This window comes from Prorops nasuta, unplaced genomic scaffold (assembly GCF_024137725.1).
Source record: "Prorops nasuta isolate Cenicafe-Biocafe unplaced genomic scaffold, Cenicafe_Pnas_1.2 PNAS00005, whole genome shotgun sequence".
Lineage (NCBI taxonomy): Eukaryota > Metazoa > Arthropoda > Insecta > Hymenoptera > Bethylidae > Prorops > Prorops nasuta.
Window position 1 is genome coordinate 8,646,160 of NW_027116802.1, and position 22,921 is coordinate 8,669,080.

Sequence of the window (22,921 nt, forward strand, 5' to 3'; positions counted from 1 at the left end):
CATAAATAAAAACAGATCTGTATATACTCTATATATAAGAATATAAAAGAATCGTTTTGCATGAAATTTTTAAGCAGTAAACCGATTCGCTTTCTCATCGTACTGCCCGTCTCTTCCTCGCTATCCTTACGTTTCTCTCTTTACTATATACATTTACTTACATAAATAATGCTATGTACATATAGAGATTATGCTTTTTGCCGTGCGTCGCGCAGCTATATTATATAATAGTTATATTATATGGATGACAGAGAGAGAGAGAGAGAGAGAGAGTTGAAAGGCATCGCCGGGTCGGGTGCAGCGACCCAGGTTCGACACGGTGACGAGATGGAAACTGGAGCAAGCCAGGGGGTTGCTATGGTCGGATTGCGCTTGTGCGCTCGCACGATTGCCGCCATCTGCCGGATGATGGGACAGCTCGAGATGTATTGAACAGGGTGCGCAGAGAGACTTGCGCGACCCATCCCAGAGAGATTCCGGGGAACGCGGAAGCGTAGCACAATCAGGGGAAAAGGGACGCGGAAGGCAGCTCTCCGTGTGCGGTCAAAGTTATCGAGGATTCGCGAGAGGGACGGATAGGAAAAGAGCTGATCCGTCCGAGATGAGCCTCGAACCTTGAAGTTTCGCTGTAGCTCGATGGACCATTTTGATCGCGCGTCGCAACACCGAGATCCGTTTGACATGTAAAGTGTCTCTCCTGGCAAGGAGAAATCGAGGAAAAGACAGATAGAGAGAAGCTCGAGGGAGAAAAGAGGCTGATCATCAGGATGAGACCGAGTGCATTGGCGTTGCTCTTGCTACTGTGTTGCCAATTTTTGTCGTCAGAGTCGAAGCTACGTCAGCAGGCAGCGGTCGACGACGAGGACGACGACGACGACGACTGGGATGACACTGACGAGGATGACGACGATGAGGACGACCGGTACCACAAGCCAGAAGTCGATGATGACGGTAGGATCTACAAGAACCCGAGAAACTCGCCGTCGGCAATATGTCCGAGGGACGAGGAACAGGCGGAGCTGCTTGGTCAAAAGTGTCTCAGAAAATGTTCCACCGACGAGGATTGCAAGAGCAAGAAGAAGAAGTGTCGGTGCGACGGTGCCTGCGGAATGTCCTGCATCAAACCGGAGCGGGAGTGTCCGGAATTGACCGACGTACAGCATGGCGTGTTGGCCGTTACGGGTAGATTCTTCGGGGACAGGGCGCATTACACCTGCGATCCTCAATATTACACTGTCGGCCTCGCGGAGAGAACCTGCAGAGCCGACGGCCACTGGACCGGTACCACTCCGTCCTGCAAGAAGGATCCGGACTCGTTTTGCGTTCAGCCGCCAAAGATCAAAAACGCTCGACACAACGCGCTTGCCGAACAAACTACTTTTGATCTCGAGAGTATGGTCCAGTACTTCTGCAATCACGGATACGTCACTACCGGAATCCGTAAAGCCAAGTGTCTCTTGATGGATGGCAAAGCAAGCTGGTTCGGGCCTGACATCTCTTGCGAACCACAGAGCTGCGGCTCCCCCGCTGATATTGCCAACGGCTGGCACGCTGGTATACCATAAAAACAAACATTCTCTCTGTGTCATTCTCAATGATCCTTCTTTCTCTCTCACTCTCTATCTATCTATCTATCTATCTATCTATCTATATCTATCTGTCTCTATATCTCTTTCTCTCCATTCCATTAACACGTTTACAATGCTTTCTTTTTATTTTTTAAAGGTGAATGTTATACTTACGATTGTCGCGTTTCGTATCACTGTGCCGATGGTTTCGAGCTGGTCGGTAGGGCGGAAAAGATATGCTTGGGCGATGGTACTTGGATGCCGAAAGAGTCTCCGCAATGTGTGCAGGTAATTTGAGGATGATATCGAGGAAAGAGAATTGGAAAAGAGAGTGCAAGAGAATGAGACGCTGAGAGATTCGAGTTCCACGCGTCGTCCTCATGGCAATCGAACTGGTTTAGGTTACAGAAGTGGAGTGCCCGATACCCGACAATCCTGAAAACGGCAAGGCGGTTTACACGTCCCTCGCGTACAATTCCATAGTATCCTACGATTGTCATTACGGATACATTTCGGTGGGAGGATCCTTAACGAGACGATGCGGCGCCGACAGAAAGTGGTCGGGGAAAACACCGAGCTGCGTGGAGATTGATTGTGGTTCGCCTGGAGTTCTGTACAATGGCTGGATCGAGAATATTGAATCAGGTAAGAGAAAACTCTGTTGATCTGCGAATTAAAATTGTCCGGACGAAATGTCGTTATACCTGGTGTTTCTTCACGCATCAGGATCCAAACTGGGGGCGAGCATAATTTATCGTTGCAACGATCACATGAAATTGGAGGGGAACACTTCGTCGGTGTGTCAGGTGGATGGAAAATGGCGTTACCCCTTGCCCCAATGCCTGGCACCCTGCGTGGTACCCCAGATCGAGTACGGAAATATCACGGTAGCCAGCCACGAGAGGGATCACATTAACAATGTTACCGTTGTGGAGCATGGCGAGCAGCTTCTGGTCTCTTGTGTGCAAAATTATGAATTCACCGCGAACAGCACACCGGTTCTTTGCAATAATGGTACCTGGTCCATCGTGCCTAGTTGTTCCCCGGCTCGCTGCAAGCAGATGCCTAAAGCCCCTAAGAATGGTATGGTCATAGCTCCCAAGACTGACCATGGAATGAAGGCTGTGTTCAAGTGCAAGGACGGATTTAAACTTATTGGAGGAGGACCTTTCAACATTTCCGAGTCCGTGGAGTGTAGTTACGGGAACTGGACTGGTGATATACCCTACTGTATCCAGCTCTTCTGTCCTTATCCTGGCGACATCAAAAATGGCAAGGTTTTTCTCGTCGGTAATATGGGTGTCTACGACTACAGGCCATACGTGAAGAAAGTGCTAAACAACAAGCAGATAATGTACGACTGCGATAAGGGATACGTCCTGGACGAAGGACCTGCGGGAGCCACTTGCATCAGTGGTAGTTGGAGTCCCAGGGAATTACCCAAATGCATTTTGGGCCAACACCCGAGGCTGAGATGGAGCAGGAGGCGCAGATCCGTTGATGCTGCAGAAGACTCCGCTGTTAGTTACAGGTAATATTACCATTACTTTTCTTCGTCGTTTTATTTCTAAACCACAAACACAGGGAATACCCTAGAGTATTTGCTTTTTTTGTCCAAATAGGAAGTTTATCGAATTCTTCAGGAAAATCGGAAAGAAGCTGCTGCATCACGATTTAAAGGAGCACGAGCACAAGCATAAGACTGATTCTAAAAAGTTTGGTAATACAACCGAGTCTGACTGGAAGAAGAATGTTGCCCATGGGAACAAATCGCATACGCAGGACGACAGGATAATCGATTTCTTCAGGGTAGTATACAGAAAGCTTCAGCGAATCGACGCGAAACAATCGAAAAATAGTACGAACAACAGTATGCACGAATTATTGAACGTGATGAGTAAGAATTTCTTCCATGTCGATTTGACGGAATCGAGAAGGAATAATTCGGGCAGGACTCACGCGGGTTTCGAGGTGAGGAATCAGCGAGAGTTCACCAAGTTGAAGAGGGAGTTCGAGAAAATAATGAGGTTTTACAATAAATCTTTGCGATGGAACGAGAAGAATTTGAAGAGGAAAGAGAGGGATCAAAAGAAGAAGGGCCAACCGCGGCAAGACAAAGTTAAGAAGAACAAGGACAAGAAGAAGCACAAGAAGAACTATTACAAGGGTTTCTATGAATTCGTGAACAGCTACGTTGCTGAAAAGTTGTCGATGCTCGAAGCACGAAACGCTACCGAGGAGCTGATAAAACGTATGAAAATTGATAAGCTCGCTGTGAAGAACGGGACGTCCTTCACAGTGGGTGAAATGTACGAGTTCTTCAAACATATCATAGAGGACAAACTGAACAGCACGGAAGAGTCTAGTTTGGAAACGGTGACGGCTACATTTTCGAGCGTCACGACCACGTACGTTCAGAATAATCTGACTGCGACGACGACCTCCAGGCCGGAAGTGGCTACGCTGGATAACGAGGTCCACCCGAAGGATACGTCCAAGGATACCGGCGATCTACCGAAGCATCGCAGCAAACGCATAAGGAACACTCCCGTGGACCAGAGTGCCTCGTTCCAGAAGAGAAAGCTCATGTCCTCGGAGAAGTCAACCAAGCAGCAGCAAGAAACTCCGGACCCCCGGGCTAACGATCTTTCGTCAAAGTTGACCTTGGAAGAGTTGGAGGCGCATCAGCAGAGCCGTTCAAAGAGATTCCTGCCACCGTCGGAGCTCGATAATCAAATCTTCCTCAAAAACTTGTATCTCCGGGCTTACGAGGACGAGTACCGAGCCAATGTGAAACGCTCCATAAATGCCGGCGATTCCCTGCGTTCGTCCGGCCAGAAATGGCGCGAGACGAAGCATGGAGATCAAGTTGGGAAATAATGTGTTGTGATATTAACGGAATTTATTAAGTCATTTACCGATATCAATCAATTTTAGGCGAGTATACACCATATTATACAATAGTTATGATCGTTGTCCCTCGTCGAAGCACATTGTAACGTGCGTCGCGCTTTTTAATGAGAAATAAATCTTTTCCATGGAACATCAAGGTTTCTCAATCCTATACTGTATATATATATATATATATATATATTTATATATAGCATACCTATACAACTTTGGTCGAGTACGTCTCTGGTCTGCTTTATCCTCTACGCGTTTTTCGTATAAGATTAATCCCTTCCACCGGATCCGATTGTGCCATCTCAACAAATTTACGGTAAGCATGGATCATTTTGTAGGTTGAGAGGGGGCTGAGGATTTGGTGTTCTCGTCTCTTAAAAATGAGATGGAAGTAAGGGGAGCACGTAAATGTCGGGTAGACCTCGTGGCATAATTGAACATGTCACAGGGACAATTAAGCGTCGTTTACCGAGCGCAGGTAGCCGGGGTCCGAAAATGCAGGATCGATGCAGAACACTGCTGGCCGCTATGTCGTATCTTCGGATCTACCCGAACCGTGACTGCGATTATGCCGTAACACTTTGGGTAATTAAGCCCAGAAATAAACGGGAAGGTACGGCGGGGTGGAATGGCAGAGTTCCTCGGAGGGGGTTTGCAACCTGTCAATATCCAAAGTGTCATTAATTACGGCCCAATTATAATTCGTGAATGCTCACGAAAGCCTGTTCGATGGTATCTGTAACAAGCAGCTCGTTAACACATCCGCTCCCACACTCTTCGAGGACTTCGTGGAATTGCATAGAATCGATTACTTTATACGAACAAGCACATTCGTCATTGTAAATATACACTTATCTCTTTCGATTGTTTATCCAAGATCGAGATCCATTCGAAAGACGAAATATTTCAGCAAACTCCGTTCGTTCAGTCTCATTGTCACGATTACCTTTACATGATTGCCAAATAACCCAACTAAATCTGCTCGATAAAATCTTCCGTTTTCAACAAGTTAACGAGACTTTTCCAATACCTATTTTTTACTCTCGCTCATTCATGCTTCACGCTTTCACCAGTTCGTTGACGGAGCTTTGCAAGATCGATATTCTTGGGCAACGCTCTACTTGCACACAGAGAGAATGCGCATGCGTCAATTGGTAAGAGCAAAAAGTAACGTATAAACGTACTAATTTGGTTAGCTCCAAATATTTTTACCGTTCGATGTTATTCCAGTTCGTAGGCTGAGTACGATTATATGCCCGTTTATTCTAGTATTCCGAGGTGCTAAATGTTGAGAACTCGTGGTAAGTAGACTCGCTTGGCTCTCTGCCCATTAGAGCCCTATTACACTTCACTGAGCGTCTTCTGGGCAAACACTGCTTACCTCAAGTGGCACGGAAGTGTGTTAATCTTGGATGAATGGAACTGTTTGGATTCGAATATCATCCCGGAAACACAATTACGTTACACTCATCAAGATTTATTTGCTTTTCTTTTAAAAATGAAATCATTCGTCTTACCATTCTTCCTGGAGGAAAAATATCTTTCCTGGAGATTCCATTCTGGAGTTAACATCTTTTTTTTCCACCAATTTGTCAATTCGAAAAGCGAGTCAGAGGATTATAGAGGTTGACAAATTCTATCGTATAAAATATGTATATAATATATACAATAAGCTTTGATATAGAGTCGAAGTTGTAGGATAGAGTAACGGTAGTGTGTATTGAAAGGCTGTGGACTAGTGGCACTAGTGGCGGCAGTAGCGAGGTCAGTAGACTCACTTGAAGTAATGCTAGAGTGAAGGGAAGGAGAACGGGTTGAGATTTCGATAAATCGCTGAGGGAGAGAGGAGGAGGGGGGGGATGGTTGCTGCAGTTTGGTACAATGCGAGAATGAAGTCGAGACGACGTTCGTCGCTCGGAGTGGGCTAGAGAGGTGCCAGGCGATGATAATCTCGTTGAAAGAGGAGTTAAGCGGCGCGAGCTTCCTGCCAATTCAGAATGCCAAGTGTCGTTGACAGTCAATGCCACGAAGGAATTGCTCGGTAGCACTCAATGAGCTCCCTGACACCACTAACGTTTCATTCTGCTGCAGCTAGGATTTGCCCAGATAACCCGGCTATATAGGCGTGTCAGAGGCGGTGGTACACCCGTGCACGGCTCCATTGTGCCCGCCGCGAGCCTCCGAAGCGATCAGCTCTTTTCAAGTTCAACTCGACAATGCACCGACTGCCTGCTTGTACTACACTCGAAATTTCCAGGAACTCTCTCGATTCTCCAGAAGAACGTGTCAAACCTGTTGCGGATGAATGACTCCAAGTCTAGACCTCCGTCGCCAATCAAAATTCACGTTCTTGTAACACCGTCATTTTTAAAACTCGAATTTTTTATTGTACCACTTTGTTTTCGGAATTTTTTCTCAAGCCAGTATCCCTATGAGAGAGGAATAATCAACAAAATTTTCATACGTAACGCATCTCAGCTACACTTTTTTAGAAAATGTACAAAGCTCAGGATATAATTTAAAATTTCTCTATGAACAAGCTGTCTGTTCTGTTTTTCAAGAGTTTAGGGGATGTGACAAAAATGGAGAAGAGTTATTTACACAGACTCGGTTACACTAAGGAGAGTTTCTCGGGGGTAAGAGCTTTATTATTGTGTCAGAAGCCATTCATCAAAATTTCCCGTTTAACACCTTTTACCCTCTATTCGCAATCGCATGTCATTGAAGCTTTGGTTATCGGTATTACTCGGTCGAGTGAGCATCGCAAGCGATTTGCCAGTGCTACACCCAACAAATTGACCAGCTGTGCAAAAGCTGGGGTGTCGAGATTATGACACTTCCATACAGTATTGGCTAAAATCGCGAGGACATCTGGCTGTATCGTTTCGGTACTTGGCAAAGGAAAGGATTTAGCGTGAACACGCTAGGTGGTCTCCTTTTGCCACTTAGCTTCTCCCAGCTTTTTCCATCGCTCTCTTTACACTTCCATGTTGCCACGAGAATAAACAAAAGTGTATAATAAGTTTTCAAAAAAATTCTTCTCACCCGGTAGTAAATCAATAAATCAAACCAGCTCGTATCAAAATAAAAATCTTGCTAGATTTATGGAGCAAAAGTGCATGAATTTCCAGCAAACGCTTTCTCTAATTTAAATATGTACCGCGATTCTATAAATCGAAATTGGCACTCGCAATTGGCAACGGCGGTGAATCTTGGTTTCTCGTAGAATACACGATGAAGAGGGAGGAGAAGGGGGAGAGGAAAACTGCTTGGACGAGCAGGAAGAAAGCGGCTTCGCGCAGATTTATCGAAGCATTGCCAAATATGGATTTCGCACCTTGCCAGGATGGCCGAGAGTAATGCGGCTGTCCCACAAACGGCGGATTTCGCGCCTCCCAGCCCGTTTATGGCAACGCGCGCCTTGCACGATTACACGCCGCTTAATTTCAATAACGAGCCCCGAGTGAATTTCGACTCGGCACAGTTGTTTTTCGTCCTCGAAAGATCACTCTTTGAGCCGGACGACGCCGTTAGCCGGTTTTTTCAACTTTTTTCCTCGCCCGCAGAGTTCGCTCGAAAACCATTGGTAAAAGCAGGTGGGATGGAGGTTTCATTACCCAGATAACAGCGAATTCTGAAAGAGCGGAAGAGAGAAAGGCTATTTGACCGATGAACGAGTGGGATATGGCTGGATAACCGCGATGAGTTTGATCCATCCCTCTTGATTCGTAAGCCCAAAAAGCGAGAGGAGCTTTTGCTAAATCGAACGCAGAAGCTGCTAGTGATGCTTTTGGATTTAATCAAATGCGGGACATCGAGCGGATGGAAGCGAGGAGCGAGCCTTTAATTGACGCATTTATTCGTACTGGTCCAACCCCCCCCCCCCCCTCCCCAATCTCCTTATTTCTCTAACCGAGCCGAACGAATAAACAACGAGACGTCGAGCTCGTAAAGTCTCACCTGAGATTGGAAGGGCCCGAGGCTCGGCTGTCTCGCATCGACTTATCTCGCCTACCATGAATAATAAGATTCCTCGAATAATTAATGTTGCCTTAATGCACGACTCTTCTCGATTCCTGATTTAAGCAAAACCGATCCTCGACCATTACTCCTCGTTACTCGATCGCCACCGGTCCACCTCGACGCCTGTCGGCCTTTTACTTAATTTGAATACTCACGCCGCCTAATGGATGATAACTTTTGCAGTGTTTCTCGCCTGTCTCATTCGACACCTTTATTTTCTTTACTTATATAAAGATGACTGCAATAAGTGTGTCGTTCGCGGCAATGCGTTATTAAACGCTGGCAACGAAAAAACGGCAATAAAAGCAACAAACAAATGTGAAATTCGTCACGCCGTCCTGCTGTCGTTATGAATACAAAAAAAAAGGAAAAATGTTTTCAACTGTCGAGTATATAGCGTGTACATTGGAGATCCTTGAAAATGGTCAACGATCTCGTGGGCTCGTTGTGGAGAGAGGCTGCAATCGAGAGACGAACCATTATTTAGTGAATATGGCTGGGATCTTCTATGAATCACGGGATTTGAAGATGAATTAAACCCCATCGCGTTGGCCGTTTCAATTCGAAACGCATTTGCTGGTCGAAACGGTCCTTGCCGGTGGTCCTAACTCGTATCTCGCATAGAAAGCACTGGTCATTGTGAGAAGCCCACACTCACTCCATCTCTGCCTCCCTGTTTAGCTGACATAAGACGCAGTGGCTCTTTTTTTATAACCGAGCACACACAGGTGGTACGAAAATAGTCGCGGAGATTTCATTTGGATTTCAAAAGCGAGTATTAGATCTCAAAGAGAGCCGGGGAAAAAATTTAGCAGACGGTCCCTGATTCAAAGGAAAACTGCACACATACCGGATAGCAATATTTCGCCAGTCGCATTTTAATCGAAGAAGATATAATGATGTACTTGTTGGTACTAGTCTCGTTTATTTCCGCTGGACCTAACCCAACCTAAGCCACAATGGGTCTGTTTTACTCTCTCTCATAGAGGATGACTTTTCGTTTGGACACTCGGCGCCTGAAAGGGCGCGTTGTTTCTCCAAGCAAGCTCTATTCATCATCGCGCTCTTCATCAACGGATAATGACGAGTCTCTCAAGTTCCATAAGATGAATGCCTCGCTTGTACCAACTCTTCTCCACCGATTTAGATATTTGCACGTTGCCGAAATTTTTCTGCAACCCCCATTCATTATAAATCTTGCTCCTTTATTATTTGGCTCTTTGACTAATGCAATTTTTAGCGAGTTGAGAGTTTCTCGTACCGCGGAGAGCCGCAGGCAAATTATAATTCTTACATTGACGAAGAACGAAAGAGCAGCTACTTGATGGCGACTTAAGGTGCTTTTGAATGGTGCCTAACGACTCGAAGCCGCGTCATGGGGTCCCGTATATTCGAACGGTGTGCCAAATAATACGGAGTCACGCTGGGCATTGGAGACCCGATGTTTCGATGGCGAACAGCCAGAAGATAACGTCCTCCACCCACACGAGTCACTAGGAGGATATCTCTCCCCGGGTCCCCTTAACGTATACGTACCACTCCCTCCAGTCTCTATCTTTTCCCTCAATCTTTCCTCGCCATTTCGCCCACTACTGCTGCAGCCACGATATCTCGTCAAAATCTGTTATCGAAAATCATTAATTGCTCCAAACCATCGATGAACAAAGATCTCGGAGGATTAAAATAATAAAGCTTCGAGAATAACATTTATAACCGAGTGACAGAGACGATTCGATGATGATGCATATATATCGAGCCAACGGCATTATATGCTCATTGTCCCAGAAGAATATTTCAGGAATCTTTACCCAAGGGTCGTCGTAATCGAGAGCTTGTCAACTTATCGTGGAGTTGGCGTGACAGTACATTTCTAGCTCGCCTACGCCACATGCATTCCAGTCCCCAGGGTGAGCGTTTTAACCGAATGTTTAGAAAAGTGGCTGGCGTGACAGTCCACTTTTACTGGACTTTACAAGTCTGCCAATTTACTCCCATTGATGCGTTGGACCGCACGGGCCATGGCAAAACAATTTGGCAGGGTGTCACCGTGTTTGACAGCATTTCTGGAACGTCACAATAAAGCATTTATACACAAGGTCTCCTCTCGACAATGGTAGCTGTAGCATGTTGGACCAACTTTTGGACAACGGCGTGAATCCAATTGTCTACGGACCACATCTTGACAAAGACTCCTCAGCCGCGGTTGATGTCTTGCTTCCGTGGAAAGGGCTAGCCAAAAGGTTAGTTCCAGTCCAAACAAAAGGACCACCTGGTAAAGCGCGCAGGGAGTGCCTGGCAAACAAGCATCGACTATTTTCGCCGCAATCTCTGTACTGTGCAAGCATATATATATATAGGTGCAGGTACTCCGAGGATAATTGGGAAAAATACGTCCTGCATCCTTCGCTGTTATATTCCTCCAATCGTAAAATGGCACGCTGCGAGGAGTAAAGGCTTCGACGAAATTGCGGTTATTCCACGTGCTCATTTCTTATGCAAATCTCACCTTTTCCTCCTTCTCCCACCCCGTAGCTTCTGATTAGCGAACGCTCCCTCGCAAGGAACGTGAACACCTCCACCGAAATAATCGCACGATTCAGTCACTGTGTTCTCGTATATAAAGACACATTTCTATCGTCTCGTAAATATTTCCCAGAGAAGCCGCAGACTGTACAAAGGGGAATTCCATTATTGAAAAATAATGTTTCTTGCTGTGTCTCGAGTGTGTGGAAAATGGAAGACAAAGAAGTTAGGAATGTTAATAAGGTTTGCTGGTATTGTTTGAAGCGTAGTATAAGGCGCGAGGTAAGACGTAGTTTTAAGAGCTGGAAGGAGAATCGGTGGACGAAGAGGAAGAGAAGAGCGAGTGGTAGCGATCGGGACGAGTGGATAGAGTTGAAGAGGCTGGACAGAGAAGAGGCGTGCACTCTCCCGGCATTGGACTCGCCACCTGTCCCATCATAGGCTAAGAATAGAGGCATGCGATTCCTGCTTTTCAAGATGCCGGCTCCCGGAGGGTCATACCCCGGCCTCTCCTTCTTCATCAGACATCCTTCCACGTAGCCGCTTCTTCAGTGCGGCTAATGAGAGAAAAAATCCGAAAATAATTGCTACCACCTCGCTCTTACTCGGCTGCCAAGCGCGAATAACCTTGAATGAGCAGCTTCGATGCTTGTCGCTGGCAAATGATCCAGCGTGCATATAGCACCTCTCTTTCTTCATCGCGTTGTACTCCGCAACGATGTGTAAATTACCTACCTCGCCTCGGAATAATTGATCCATTTAACCGAACCAATTTGTACTTCTGTCATTACCCGCGATTGATTCGCTGCAGGACACCTCTTGGTATATCTCGTTTTATAAATATATTGTGCAGCACATCTTTTATGGTCAATGTATATATATATATATACATAAGCTTTATTATATTGGCAGAAGACTCGCAAGGGGTGGTGGGTGGGGAAGTATTGTTGCGTGCTCCAGCTTGGATGGGACAAAAAAACCAGGCACTCTTGACACGAAAGAGCTGCATGGTCTCCTCTCGCTCATCGTCTCTTCTTCAAGCAGCACCTGCCATGACTCACAGCCACCTCCCCCGCAAAACTTCATCGGATTACGCAGACTGGAATACTGGTCGTTAACCGTATCCTCCGGCTCTTCAGGAATATTCCTGCGACAACGGTTATCAGGCCTCTTAAAAAGCAACTCGACTGGAATAAATAATAGGATGAAAAATAGATGCCATTCGGCTGGATTAGTAACTCGTTAAAAATATCGCTCGTAAAAACGGCGAATTCTACGAAGTCGGGCTGCTCGTTCGAGAAAATCTTCTTTGGGGATTAAATCGTACCTTGAAATTCTTTCGATTGACTCTCGTACGAGTGGTTTTTTCTTCGTCTCCCAAAACTCTAACTTTCTCTGGGCGTTTTATCCGGTCTAAATCTTGGCTAGTCAAGTGGTTTGCCAGTAGTTATTTACCGAGGCAGATGCAAAAATTGTTTTGGGATAGCTTGTTGGTACGGCAAGTTTTACACAAGATTTATCTTGGATCCTGCAGAGAAAAGAAGGGAAAGAGGGGGAGGGGAGGGGGGAGTGCTTGCAATATCAATGACTGCAGAAAAATGGAGTCTGGGGACCACCTCGCTGGGCCGTGGATCCCCGAGCTTTTAAAGTATTGTTGTCACCTACTTGGCACGATCTCGCATTTCCTATCGGGCATTTTTCAAGTCGCATCTCCCGCCTTAAAATGGCTAATGCGCCATGCGAGAATGGCGTTGCCTATCGAGCCATGCCATCTCGAGCCGGCTAACACCTTGGGTGGCGCTTCGTTTAGTGAAGATATCACCGGCAGATCTAGGAACCAACCTGCAGGACCGAGTGTTTTGTCTCCTGTCACGAAACCCAATTATTTATGCAAGATCATGTTGAGCTTCGGGACCAGGTAATCTAAGCCTGAGACCTCCAGCCGCATCAACGAATAATTAGCTTCGTTTATCAAGCGGACTGTACTTTCACCTTGTAATCTCAAAGTATGCACTGGGGAATGATATGCACAATAATGATTATTCTAATATTTATACCTTTTTCCCTAGAATATCTTTGCCTTCTAACGGAGAGCAGCAGTGACGAATAAAAGGGACCATACAGATCCGCTTTGCTATACCTACTATAGCATATAATATATATATATATATATATAGATATCGGCAGACTGACTTCAGCCTTGAGATTGCTCTTGGTGAAAGAGGAATGAAGTGGAGAGCGGGGGAGGTTGAGCGCGAACTTTACGGTGAACGCGTGGAGAATGCCATGCGAGGAGGATCCCTTAACCTTTCGCCCGGCTGGGTGCACCAGCACGCGCGATTACGATCGAGCCTATCTCGCCAAGACGTACGGCCTTCCACGTTCAAAAACCAACTGGATATATTCTTGGCAAAAAACCCTCGGCAACAAAACTATTTTCACCCTGAATAAATTCTTACCTCGGGGATCTCGAGGCAGAGCGGAACGGATGAGCGTAAGAGATACTAATTTTCGAAGGTACGCGTTTTAAGCTTACTTTCTGGTGGATCTGATAGGAGTGGGTGGTGGTGATGGTGAGGAGGATTCTCTTGGGAGGAGATTGTTAAGGGTTAGCTTTGCTGGGATGTAGATATCATCGGATGGCTGGAGGAGCCTTGGAAGGTGAAAGAAATGGAGCAGTACGTAAAGGTTGATGGAGGAGAGGGAGAGGAGTGGCAGGGGGAAGGGAGGGGGGGGGAGAAGGCCTTGGGCCATCGAGGCGGAACAATGAGGGAGCGGAACTCGTGACAGGCTCCGCGGGAGCGTGCACGTGATGTGGACGGCACTGCACTGCCCGCCAAACCAGATAAAGTCTGATTGCCCTCCCCCACGACTCTCTTCCCCATTACAACTACTGGTAAACGGCAGCTGCTTCTCTTTACTCTCCTTCAACCTCGATGCCACAGCATATACTGTTGCTTCGATCACCAACGGATAGTGTGTGGATATTTAACAAGATTTACGAGTCCCTCTAACCACCCCATCCCTTTCTTCTTTTTCAGAAGCTCTCATTAGTCGCACTTTAAACTCTACATTCTTCTATTAATCGCGCGAATCTTCGCAATACCGTCATCCTTGAAGAACTGATTTTCAACATTGTATATTTATGTTTTAGTAGCATGCAAGATATTCATCAGATTGACTCGGTGTAAGAAACGACATCAGGGTGTGGAAGCTCCACGGAAATATAATCTTGGTGCGGCATCCTTTCATTATCCCTGCGAGGTCGATCCTGAAGCGAAGCCTTAAATCAAAGTCCTCCTGCAACAATTAGTCGCTACGTTTCATCGTTCTCACCTCGTAGTGCATTATCTGCGAGTAAATAGCTGTTCGCTGCACCTAGAGAAACGAGAGACTCGCGCCACCTGCCGGAGCGTGACCTCTTCGTGCGTGCTATGGGAATTAAAAAAGAAAACACAAAAAAGCTAGTCAAAGTTTCAAAGATAAGAATATAGGAGGAGGGGAAGATTGATTTACGAGGACAGGTCGATGTCTTTCTTATGCCTTACCTATATACATAATATGTTTGATAATTATTTAAGCATTTCGAAATTCTCCCCAAGCATTGAACTCCCTTTGCAAGAGAAGGATGCTTAATGAAGTACTCGTTTTTATGGTTAGATCCTTCTCTCAAACTCCCACAAGCTACAAGAGTTCGAATGTAATAGCTCTGACAGACTACCACAAAGTCAGCCAGCATCGTTCCCCCTCTCCAATGTCCTGTCTTCCTTTCTCTCGTGGGATCGAGAGAGTGGCTCGCGGGCCCTGGGAAAATGACTGGATAATCGACGTACTACCAGCTCTTCGACGCATTGGAAGATTGTTAGACGGGGCCAGAGGTCTTCGCTATAAATCCCACCGATATTACAGGTGTACGCATTAAGCCTCTTCGACATTCCTACGCTCATCCTATCCTCGATGGTTCTCCATCCCAAATTCATCTCCTCGGTGAGTCCCCTCCGAAAGTGTCACGGAGAAAATCTCTGTGAAAACAGATGACAGAACATATACATAGAAGCAATATTCAATTTGACTTAATTTGCAATAAACATTCGCTCAGCGTAGCCATCGATCATTGAGACGAATCTTGATAAGGTAGATTGGAAATCCGTGCACATGCTATAAGAGCTGGAAGAGAAAGAAATCTTTGGTGGATTTACGTAACGTGCACGAGTGAATGTCAGCGGAGTGCAGTGAGTTGGGGAATTTTTCGGGCACCTGCTTGGGACCCGTGACCCCTGCGGTCACGCGAGAAGGGAACGGGCGAGATAAGAAAAAAAGAGATGAGGGGGGAAGAACGTTGTCCGAGGGGAAAGGGCACTCACTGATTGACGAGCACCAAAGTCACCGAGCGGCTGTGGGGGGAGATGGGCCCGCAGAGACCGAGTAATAAAGCACGTGCTCGCATAAACGCGAGAGAACGATCTCTGGCGAACACCTGCCTTCTTCGAGCCGAAAGCATCCAGTCCTGGGGGCCTCTTGATACATATTTGCTCTCCCCCAAAGATCTTCAACGACGAACGTCCTCATACCAGATACCATCTTTTTATCCTTCTCATTCCATCATTGACCAACGACTTTTACCATCGCATTAGACCGTCCATCAAAAGTCAAGTCAATCTCGATCTTTCAGGGGGTAGCAATATGAAACTTTGAGGATCTTACTTTCGTTTCTTAGAATTATTATTCACTTGCATTTATAAGAGCAGGGAAGACGCGGTAACACGTTTGCGTTTCTAGTATGAATTTTAATGCGATTTGACGCGGAGGAGAGCTGACGTTAGTCCGCGAATGACAGGCAACCGCATTAATTCTAATTAAGCGGCGTCCATTGGCACGTATAGTGCTGCTCGGTGATCGGGTAGGTGGGGGAAGAAAACTTTCACGCGCACGCGCTTTGGAACCTTTTGCGCGTGCCTTCTTTAAGTTTGCCTTCATTCTTCAGCCTTCCATAATACCTTACCTTCCCACTCCGCGAGCACCTGCACGACTCGAGGAGAGACTTGAGAGTTGCGTGATTCTGCTCTCTCCGATTCAGGCCAACACGGTTACTCCCCCTCCTTCATCGACATCCCACTTATTTATTCATTTTAGCTGACCATTGCATCTTCGGCACAAACGTCGCTTTCATAATAAGGTAAGTCGCAATGCTATAGATCAAACTTGATGGATTCATCTGCGAACGTCCCACATCTTCTCGTGAGGCGAGCGAGACCATCGGACTGTCAGACCACTAAAATTCGTCCCGACTCCAAATTAACAGATCAATTATCGCGATCGACTCTCTTAATCAAGATTTAATATCGAATCGAAAGCTATAAAGTCAGAATTAAAAATGGACTCGATCGCAATTTATAAATCCCAGCTCGTTAAACGTTGCTGCAAAAGAAATCTTGATCCGTGCTTCTTATTAAGCCGGTGATAAAGTTCATTTATTAAGGCGGACATTTAACGAAGGCATTAGAAAGTCAATATAAATAAATGGGACTCGGAGGGACTTTCTACGCGTGTGTATGGTGGACTGCGAGGAACGGCAAGCTTATTAAATCGATGGGCAGTTGGAAAGGGAGGAAATTCGCCGAGCAGAGATGCAGGTGCTTTACGCCACGCGCAGATTCGGAACGTGAAAGTTGTCTCGCCGCCTACCAATCACGCCGTGGACCATGGGCCATTTTCGTCCCGGCATACATACTCGTATTTTGAAATCAGAATTCATGAAATCGTTGAATGTCTGAGAGGGAGAAAGAGAGAGATAATAGCTATATATATATATATATATATATATAGTACAGTTGAAATTAAAAAAAAAGTAAGCAATATATAGGAACATTAATTCCACTACGTCGAATCTCATTGCTGTCATGTTTGAGACTAATGCGCGGGATTACGAGTGAAACTCCGTCTGGCTTTGTTAACTCTTGCTAGACTCGTCGCTTCGTTGCTTTACATTAACGAGCGTTTAATTAACTTGATCTCATTGGAACCGGTTGGTCGCACGGCACGTGGAAATGCCCCACGGATATCACTTAAAATCATTTTAAAATATTGTGATTCACATCGTCGATTAAATCATCTCGCTTGCCCGGAGCTTGTTACTTATTAGCCGATCGAGCAAATAGAATGCTCGGAGCTTTCAATATTATCCTTGCGCGTCTTTTCGTTTGATTTTCGTTGAAATATTCGCTTCCGGTGTCAGCGTAGTATGTTTATTCCAGGCTATACGTATATACGGAATTGCGCAAAAACACGTGAGCGAGATAATTTTCAACAGGGACGGCGTTGTCGCTCGTTTCAACTCATCATTCGTGAGTACCGCAATTTCCCTTTTTGCTCCCTTCGAGCTCTTACCGCGTGAAAAAAGTAGCGGCCCGATTCGACTTCATCAGATTACGCCAGCTTCTCCCGTAAACTCAGCCAGAAAACCTCGAAACTGAATTTCCTTGGAGGAAATAATAATAGCAGGGAGGGAAGGTATATGGTATGTATATATATATATATATATAATATCAAGAGAAGCGAAATAAAGAAACGAGTAGCTGCGCTATTGACATTTATTGTTAATATATATATCTCTGATATTTTTTCATTATTATTTAAATACATGTACGGATAGTGACGATAAAGCTCGTAACTTTATCGCACTTTTAACTTGTCCGTTTAACTGGCTCGCAATAATTTCACGTATTTTAGGAGCGTCAATTAATATAAGCGTCAGACGGGGCTAATAAGCTTGGAATGTAAGGACTGGATTGGTCGTAGTCAATGTATTATAATGAGGTCCGGTTAAGGAAAAGCACTTGCGGCTCTCCGAGAGAGATTCTCATGGGTGAGCACCGCGCGGCAATATCGTTAGAGAATCGCGAGATTCGAATCGGCCAAATTACGTTCTTTCCCAAGTCAGGCATGCACGATAATTGTTTTGTAATTGAAACACGTAAGAGCGCGTGCCGGCGAGGCGCACAAGAATTCAGCCATTCGACTCTTGCGCCTCGTGTCCCTTTCCTCTCTCACACTCGACGTCTCCTTTCCTCATAATGAGATCGAACGACCCGCCACTTCTCTTTATAGAGATCAGAGGAAGCCGAGGAAAAAGCTGGGTAATATCAGTGCGCGCCCCGACCGTTTTGAACTCGCCGCGCTTTCCGCGAAACCTCGTTACTTCTAACGACCGATCCGTTTTTCCTTCACGATTTTTAACCAAATACCGCAGCTGCGTTTCGTCAATCAACGTACTTGCATTTTTTCTCGACCGTCTCTCATTGTTGCGTTTCATTGATTTTATTCCTTTAATTTAATTCCCTTCTTTTGTTATATAAATAAACAACAGCTTTGCTCTTTTTCTTTCCCCAGCAGAGCTGATGATGTTTTATTCCTGGTCATCTCCTGGCCAGGATCAATTTCAGCGCGTTTGTTTCATTTCTTTGGAATTGTTTGGGCGCGACGCGAATCAAAAATCACCGCAAACCTTTTTTGCCGGCCACACATCGAGTTTAATTTCCTTCCCTTTTCCCTCATTTCGACTGTTGATTCTTTCCCGTTTTCTTCCCTTTGCTTCGCCAGAGCCAGACACGAGGATCCTTTGGAAGTCACCGCCAAGATCCCGAAGACTCGGGCTGCAGGGCTTCCGGTTCGCGCTAGATATAATGATAGACTTGGAATCCGAAAGCGAACGGAGAATGGAGTGGGCCTCCGAGACTCCTATTATGCCACTATTTCACCGCGAAAAGTCTGACCTGCTAACGTGCAGTAGGTCGGGGCCAAATTATCTGCCCCGAAGGTAGATGCACCTGCTTCCTTCGAGACGCAGGATAGACCTCCTCCTCTTTATCGATTATCCTTCAGATTTCCTTTTTTTAATTAATTTTCCCATCGCCGAACTTTCCCCTCCCCGCAAATTCACAGCCCATAAAATTGTCGAGATATGATTAGATCCGAATTGGCGACTATTAGCGAAATTAGCTTATCCAAATTTATGTAAGTTATATGGCGATTAAAGGTTATCTTTATTAAAATTACTTTAATACGAGTTCCAATGAAATAATTTTAATGCCATATTCGCCAGACCATTCAAGGCTTTTGCTTCTCTCTCTCTCTCTCTCTCTCTCTCTTTCCGATTCTGAGCTTTTACTGTCGAAAATCGAAGATATGTTTTCACAACCACAGCAGGGCGTCTGCAGGATGTAACGGCAAAGGTGCACCAAGCGAATCGCGTGTCCGCACAAGATTTACACTCGCCCTCGTAACGAATCTATTAATTATTTATGGGACTGCAAAATTTATTTTCTCATCCCCGCAGGATTCCATGGCCTATGGCCTCCAAACTCCCACAGATGCTCGAAATCTCTCCGAAAAAGCTCACTATTTATATTGCGTCTAGAAATTTCTTCATTCGCGACTAGGAGCGGGTTGTTTTTTGGATTACGTCATTCGCGACATCTGGAGAACGAGGGGATCTTCGGTGGAGGAGTTGGAAAGGGATACTTTGCAAATTGCTATACCACACCCCTTGCCATTCCTGGCCCGCGGCGACTTCACGCCGATTTCACTAATTGTTTACCCGAAAGGGCTGTGTGTCTATGAGCCTCTCCATCCTAGCAACAAAAATAGTTTCGTGCAGTCGGCGATGCTTTCGCAAGTCATTTGAGAAGCTCCACCCTCTCTCCTTCAGCTTTCTCTCTATCCCGAAGCTTCAATGAATTAGCCACGCGCGCCGCTAATTAGTCCCGGGGGCTAGAAATTTCACGCGCTGCCGGCTTTTCTGGAAAACGGACGAAAGTTAATGGGGATGCCTTAACGAGGAATAAACTAATTGGCGAACGGCGCCCTCTAATTTTTCCACCACAACCTGACACCCTTCTGCCTTCTCTCGTCAAACTTCGGTCACCTCCGGGCGGTAGGCGTGGACTTTTTATAATTTCTTTTTGCCGTTTTTCCCTTTCTGTCCTCAACTCCATCCCCCTTCCATTCAGTTAAACGACATTTTTTCCTCCAAGCGATTTTACAAGAGACAAAAGCTACGAGCGTTCGGCAGCCTCGTATCTGCAGGTTCTGGTGGATTGTTCGCGTTCGACAAACGTCCAAGCTCAGCAGACGGAAAGATCGTGGCTGTTGTTAAAACGATAGACTTCGAAGCTGGCTATTTCTCCCATTGTCATTTGTCTCTGGACAATGGTGCACTTTGGAGGATTCTGTGCGCGAATTAGAGCAAATCCTTTCTCCGAATGTCCGATCTAATTCGGACTGTACAGCCTCGCCAATAAGGTGCTCAGCGGGAAACCATTGACGATCCCAGGCGTAAAGAAACGGGTTCAAAATCAGTCTGCAGATTATCTGGCTGGCAGTTAGTGGAGCAAAAATAATCCTGCTCCGGAATATTTTGTCAAATGTACAATGATTCTGTCACAATATCCACTTGTAGGCTGATTCTTCGAAAATGATGCCAACCCCTTATTGTGATTCGCATGCTGCCGAAAAAATCTTCCAACATCTCTTTTTCTACAATAGTATTTTCTAAGCGAGCGAAAAAAGCATTTGGTTACATATATATTCTCAAGTATTTCGAAGGGAACTCGTGCGTCAAACAATACGACAAATCGCGGCTACTTCACTTCCTGCTTACATCAGCTTACGTCATAGCGAGTAAAAAAATGCTCGAACAAGTTTTCCGCATTTCCATCGAGTGAAGCATAACAAGGTGATGCTTGTTATTACGGTATTACGGATATCGAATGTCCTTTTGCCGCTCTTCTTTTCCTCGGCTATAATGCCAGATCTCGGAGAAGGGAAAAAACTAAGTTCTTGTATACAATACTGAAAGCGCAGCCTGCTGTTCCGCCCACTTCCGGACCCTCGGTGCATTCTCCAATGGTCTCAACTACCCGTGTCGAGCCACGTGAAACGTCGGGACATGTTCTTTCGTCAGCACAGTTTTTCTCCCGCCATGCTTTCGAGGAAACTTTCTAACAGGAATAAAGTGAAAGACACTTACTTGGAAATAAAAAACCTTCTTTCGTTAATTTTCCTAAGATTTACAGGCCGAAATTAATGAAATAACAATATATTTATTAACGAAGTACATATAGCGTACTGTGAAAGGAGAAGTCAAATTGATAAACGTTACTATTAGAATAAAATCTACAAATATGATGCATTATTAATTTTTAGGTTTCCTCATTTGATGCGAAACTCTTGATTAAAGAATTGCTTTTTCGCGAAAGATTCGATTTATAAAAGTCTCGACAAAAACCACACCCACGCACGCCCACGACTCTCACGTATGGTAGGTGAGTCGATCAGAGCATTTTCCACCCTTGCAGCATTCTACAAGGGGTTTTTATTACGGTTATTCGAAGATCTCGTGTAGTTGGGTACACCCCGTAACACCCACTTCCCTTCCAACTTGGATAAGAGGCGCTATAGCCGTAAGAAGTTAAATGGATAGGTTATTTTCTGGAAAGGACACTCGAAACTGGCGTCAGGACGAACACGTGCGACAAATAGGCATATGCACGTACACGTTCCATCTATACTAAATAATGACCATCCAAAGCATAACTTGATAATCTCACAATTGACCATACAGCGTCATTAACATTTTTCCTCGATAAATAATGCCAACTAACGAGTCAATTTGTATCAGAAAATATCAATATCGCCTGGTAAAACTATTTTCTAAAATCGAGGGTATGCCGACAGCCTCGTTTTATGACGCGTTCCACCATAAATGGAATAGCAATCAGCCTCGTAAAAGTTACAAGTAGTTTTTGCGACGAGAACACGTGCTCTGTGACTTGGACAAATCCACGAAGAGGCAGAACGACTTTACGGCATCGCGAAACCATTTCCAACTTCGTGTTGTACATACTTTGTCTGTATAGGTGTGCATGATCCTCGAAGCCAAGACTCTTGAGATTATTTATCGTGATGCGAAAATTGTCGAGATAGTCAAACACGGTGAGCTTGTCACGACTCTATCAGGCAAATTCATCTGAGATCCCACAGAGGAATTCAACAAAGAGAGAGAGAGAGAGGGAGAGAGAGGAAGAGAGAAGGAGAAAGAGAGTCGTCAATTCATATCTGGACACGAACAGCGTGAAGATATCGAAAGATAAACCGTATACGAAATATTCACGAGTGACGCAGATGAAAATAACAATATTATAGGAGAGTCATGATGCGGTTAGTGAATCTTACGAGGAAATGGTAAGCTGCGGAGTGTCCTGCTGCAGGAAACCACTAAAGCGTACGCACTCGGTGGTGTCGAAGAAGATCCAAGTTGAACAGGAAACCAGGTGGACAAAGCCGCAAGTGCTACTCGAACAGTTTTAATGATCGGCTATACTAAGGTGATCTGGACAGTGTCCTCTCGCGAGACAGCTGGCCTCTCGCGTGCTCGTGCTGAGCAACCAGAGGAACTCGAACGCTAAAGACACTATCCAGCAGTAACTACCACGAGGCCGTCAACTTCTACAATGAACGACAAGTGGCCTCTACGGTAACGCGAGACACTCCGTCCCATCAACAACAAACAGGAACTCCAAAGGGCGGTTTCCTTATCAAGTTACAAGCTGGCCAGTTTCGCTGATTTATTGGCAAAATTCTATTCAATTTATTTCTGTCGATATCTTTTGTTATTACATCTCTATCTGTATATTTAAGCGTGCAAAGTTGATCGAGAATTTCGACGATGGCTGAAATAGTGCGATATCGAAGGATTGCTAATCCGTATCAGAGCCTTTTGAAGGATTTGTCAGGAATTGGGGAATTACCCATTGCCGACTGGGGATGATCCTAAGTAAACACGCGTGCAGCCACACGACCCAGTGCCCCACCAGCACTGCAACGCGAATTTCAATAAGGCAGGA

General features: G+C 45.5%; 1 protein-coding gene across 1 annotated transcript; it reads left to right on the top strand.

Annotated features, from left to right (window-relative positions):
• Positions 1 to 474: 474 nt before the first annotated feature.
• LOC136773300 (uncharacterized) lies at positions 475 to 4,604 on the top strand. Its single transcript, XM_066726862.1, has 5 exons — positions 475 to 1,554; positions 1,726 to 1,856; positions 1,970 to 2,213; positions 2,295 to 3,099; positions 3,191 to 4,604. Exons 1-5 carry the CDS (start codon positions 768 to 770, stop codon positions 4,446 to 4,448), a joined length of 3,225 nt encoding a protein of 1,074 aa, XP_066582959.1. The 5' UTR covers positions 475 to 767; the 3' UTR covers positions 4,449 to 4,604.
• Positions 4,605 to 22,921: the final 18,317 nt, after the last annotated feature.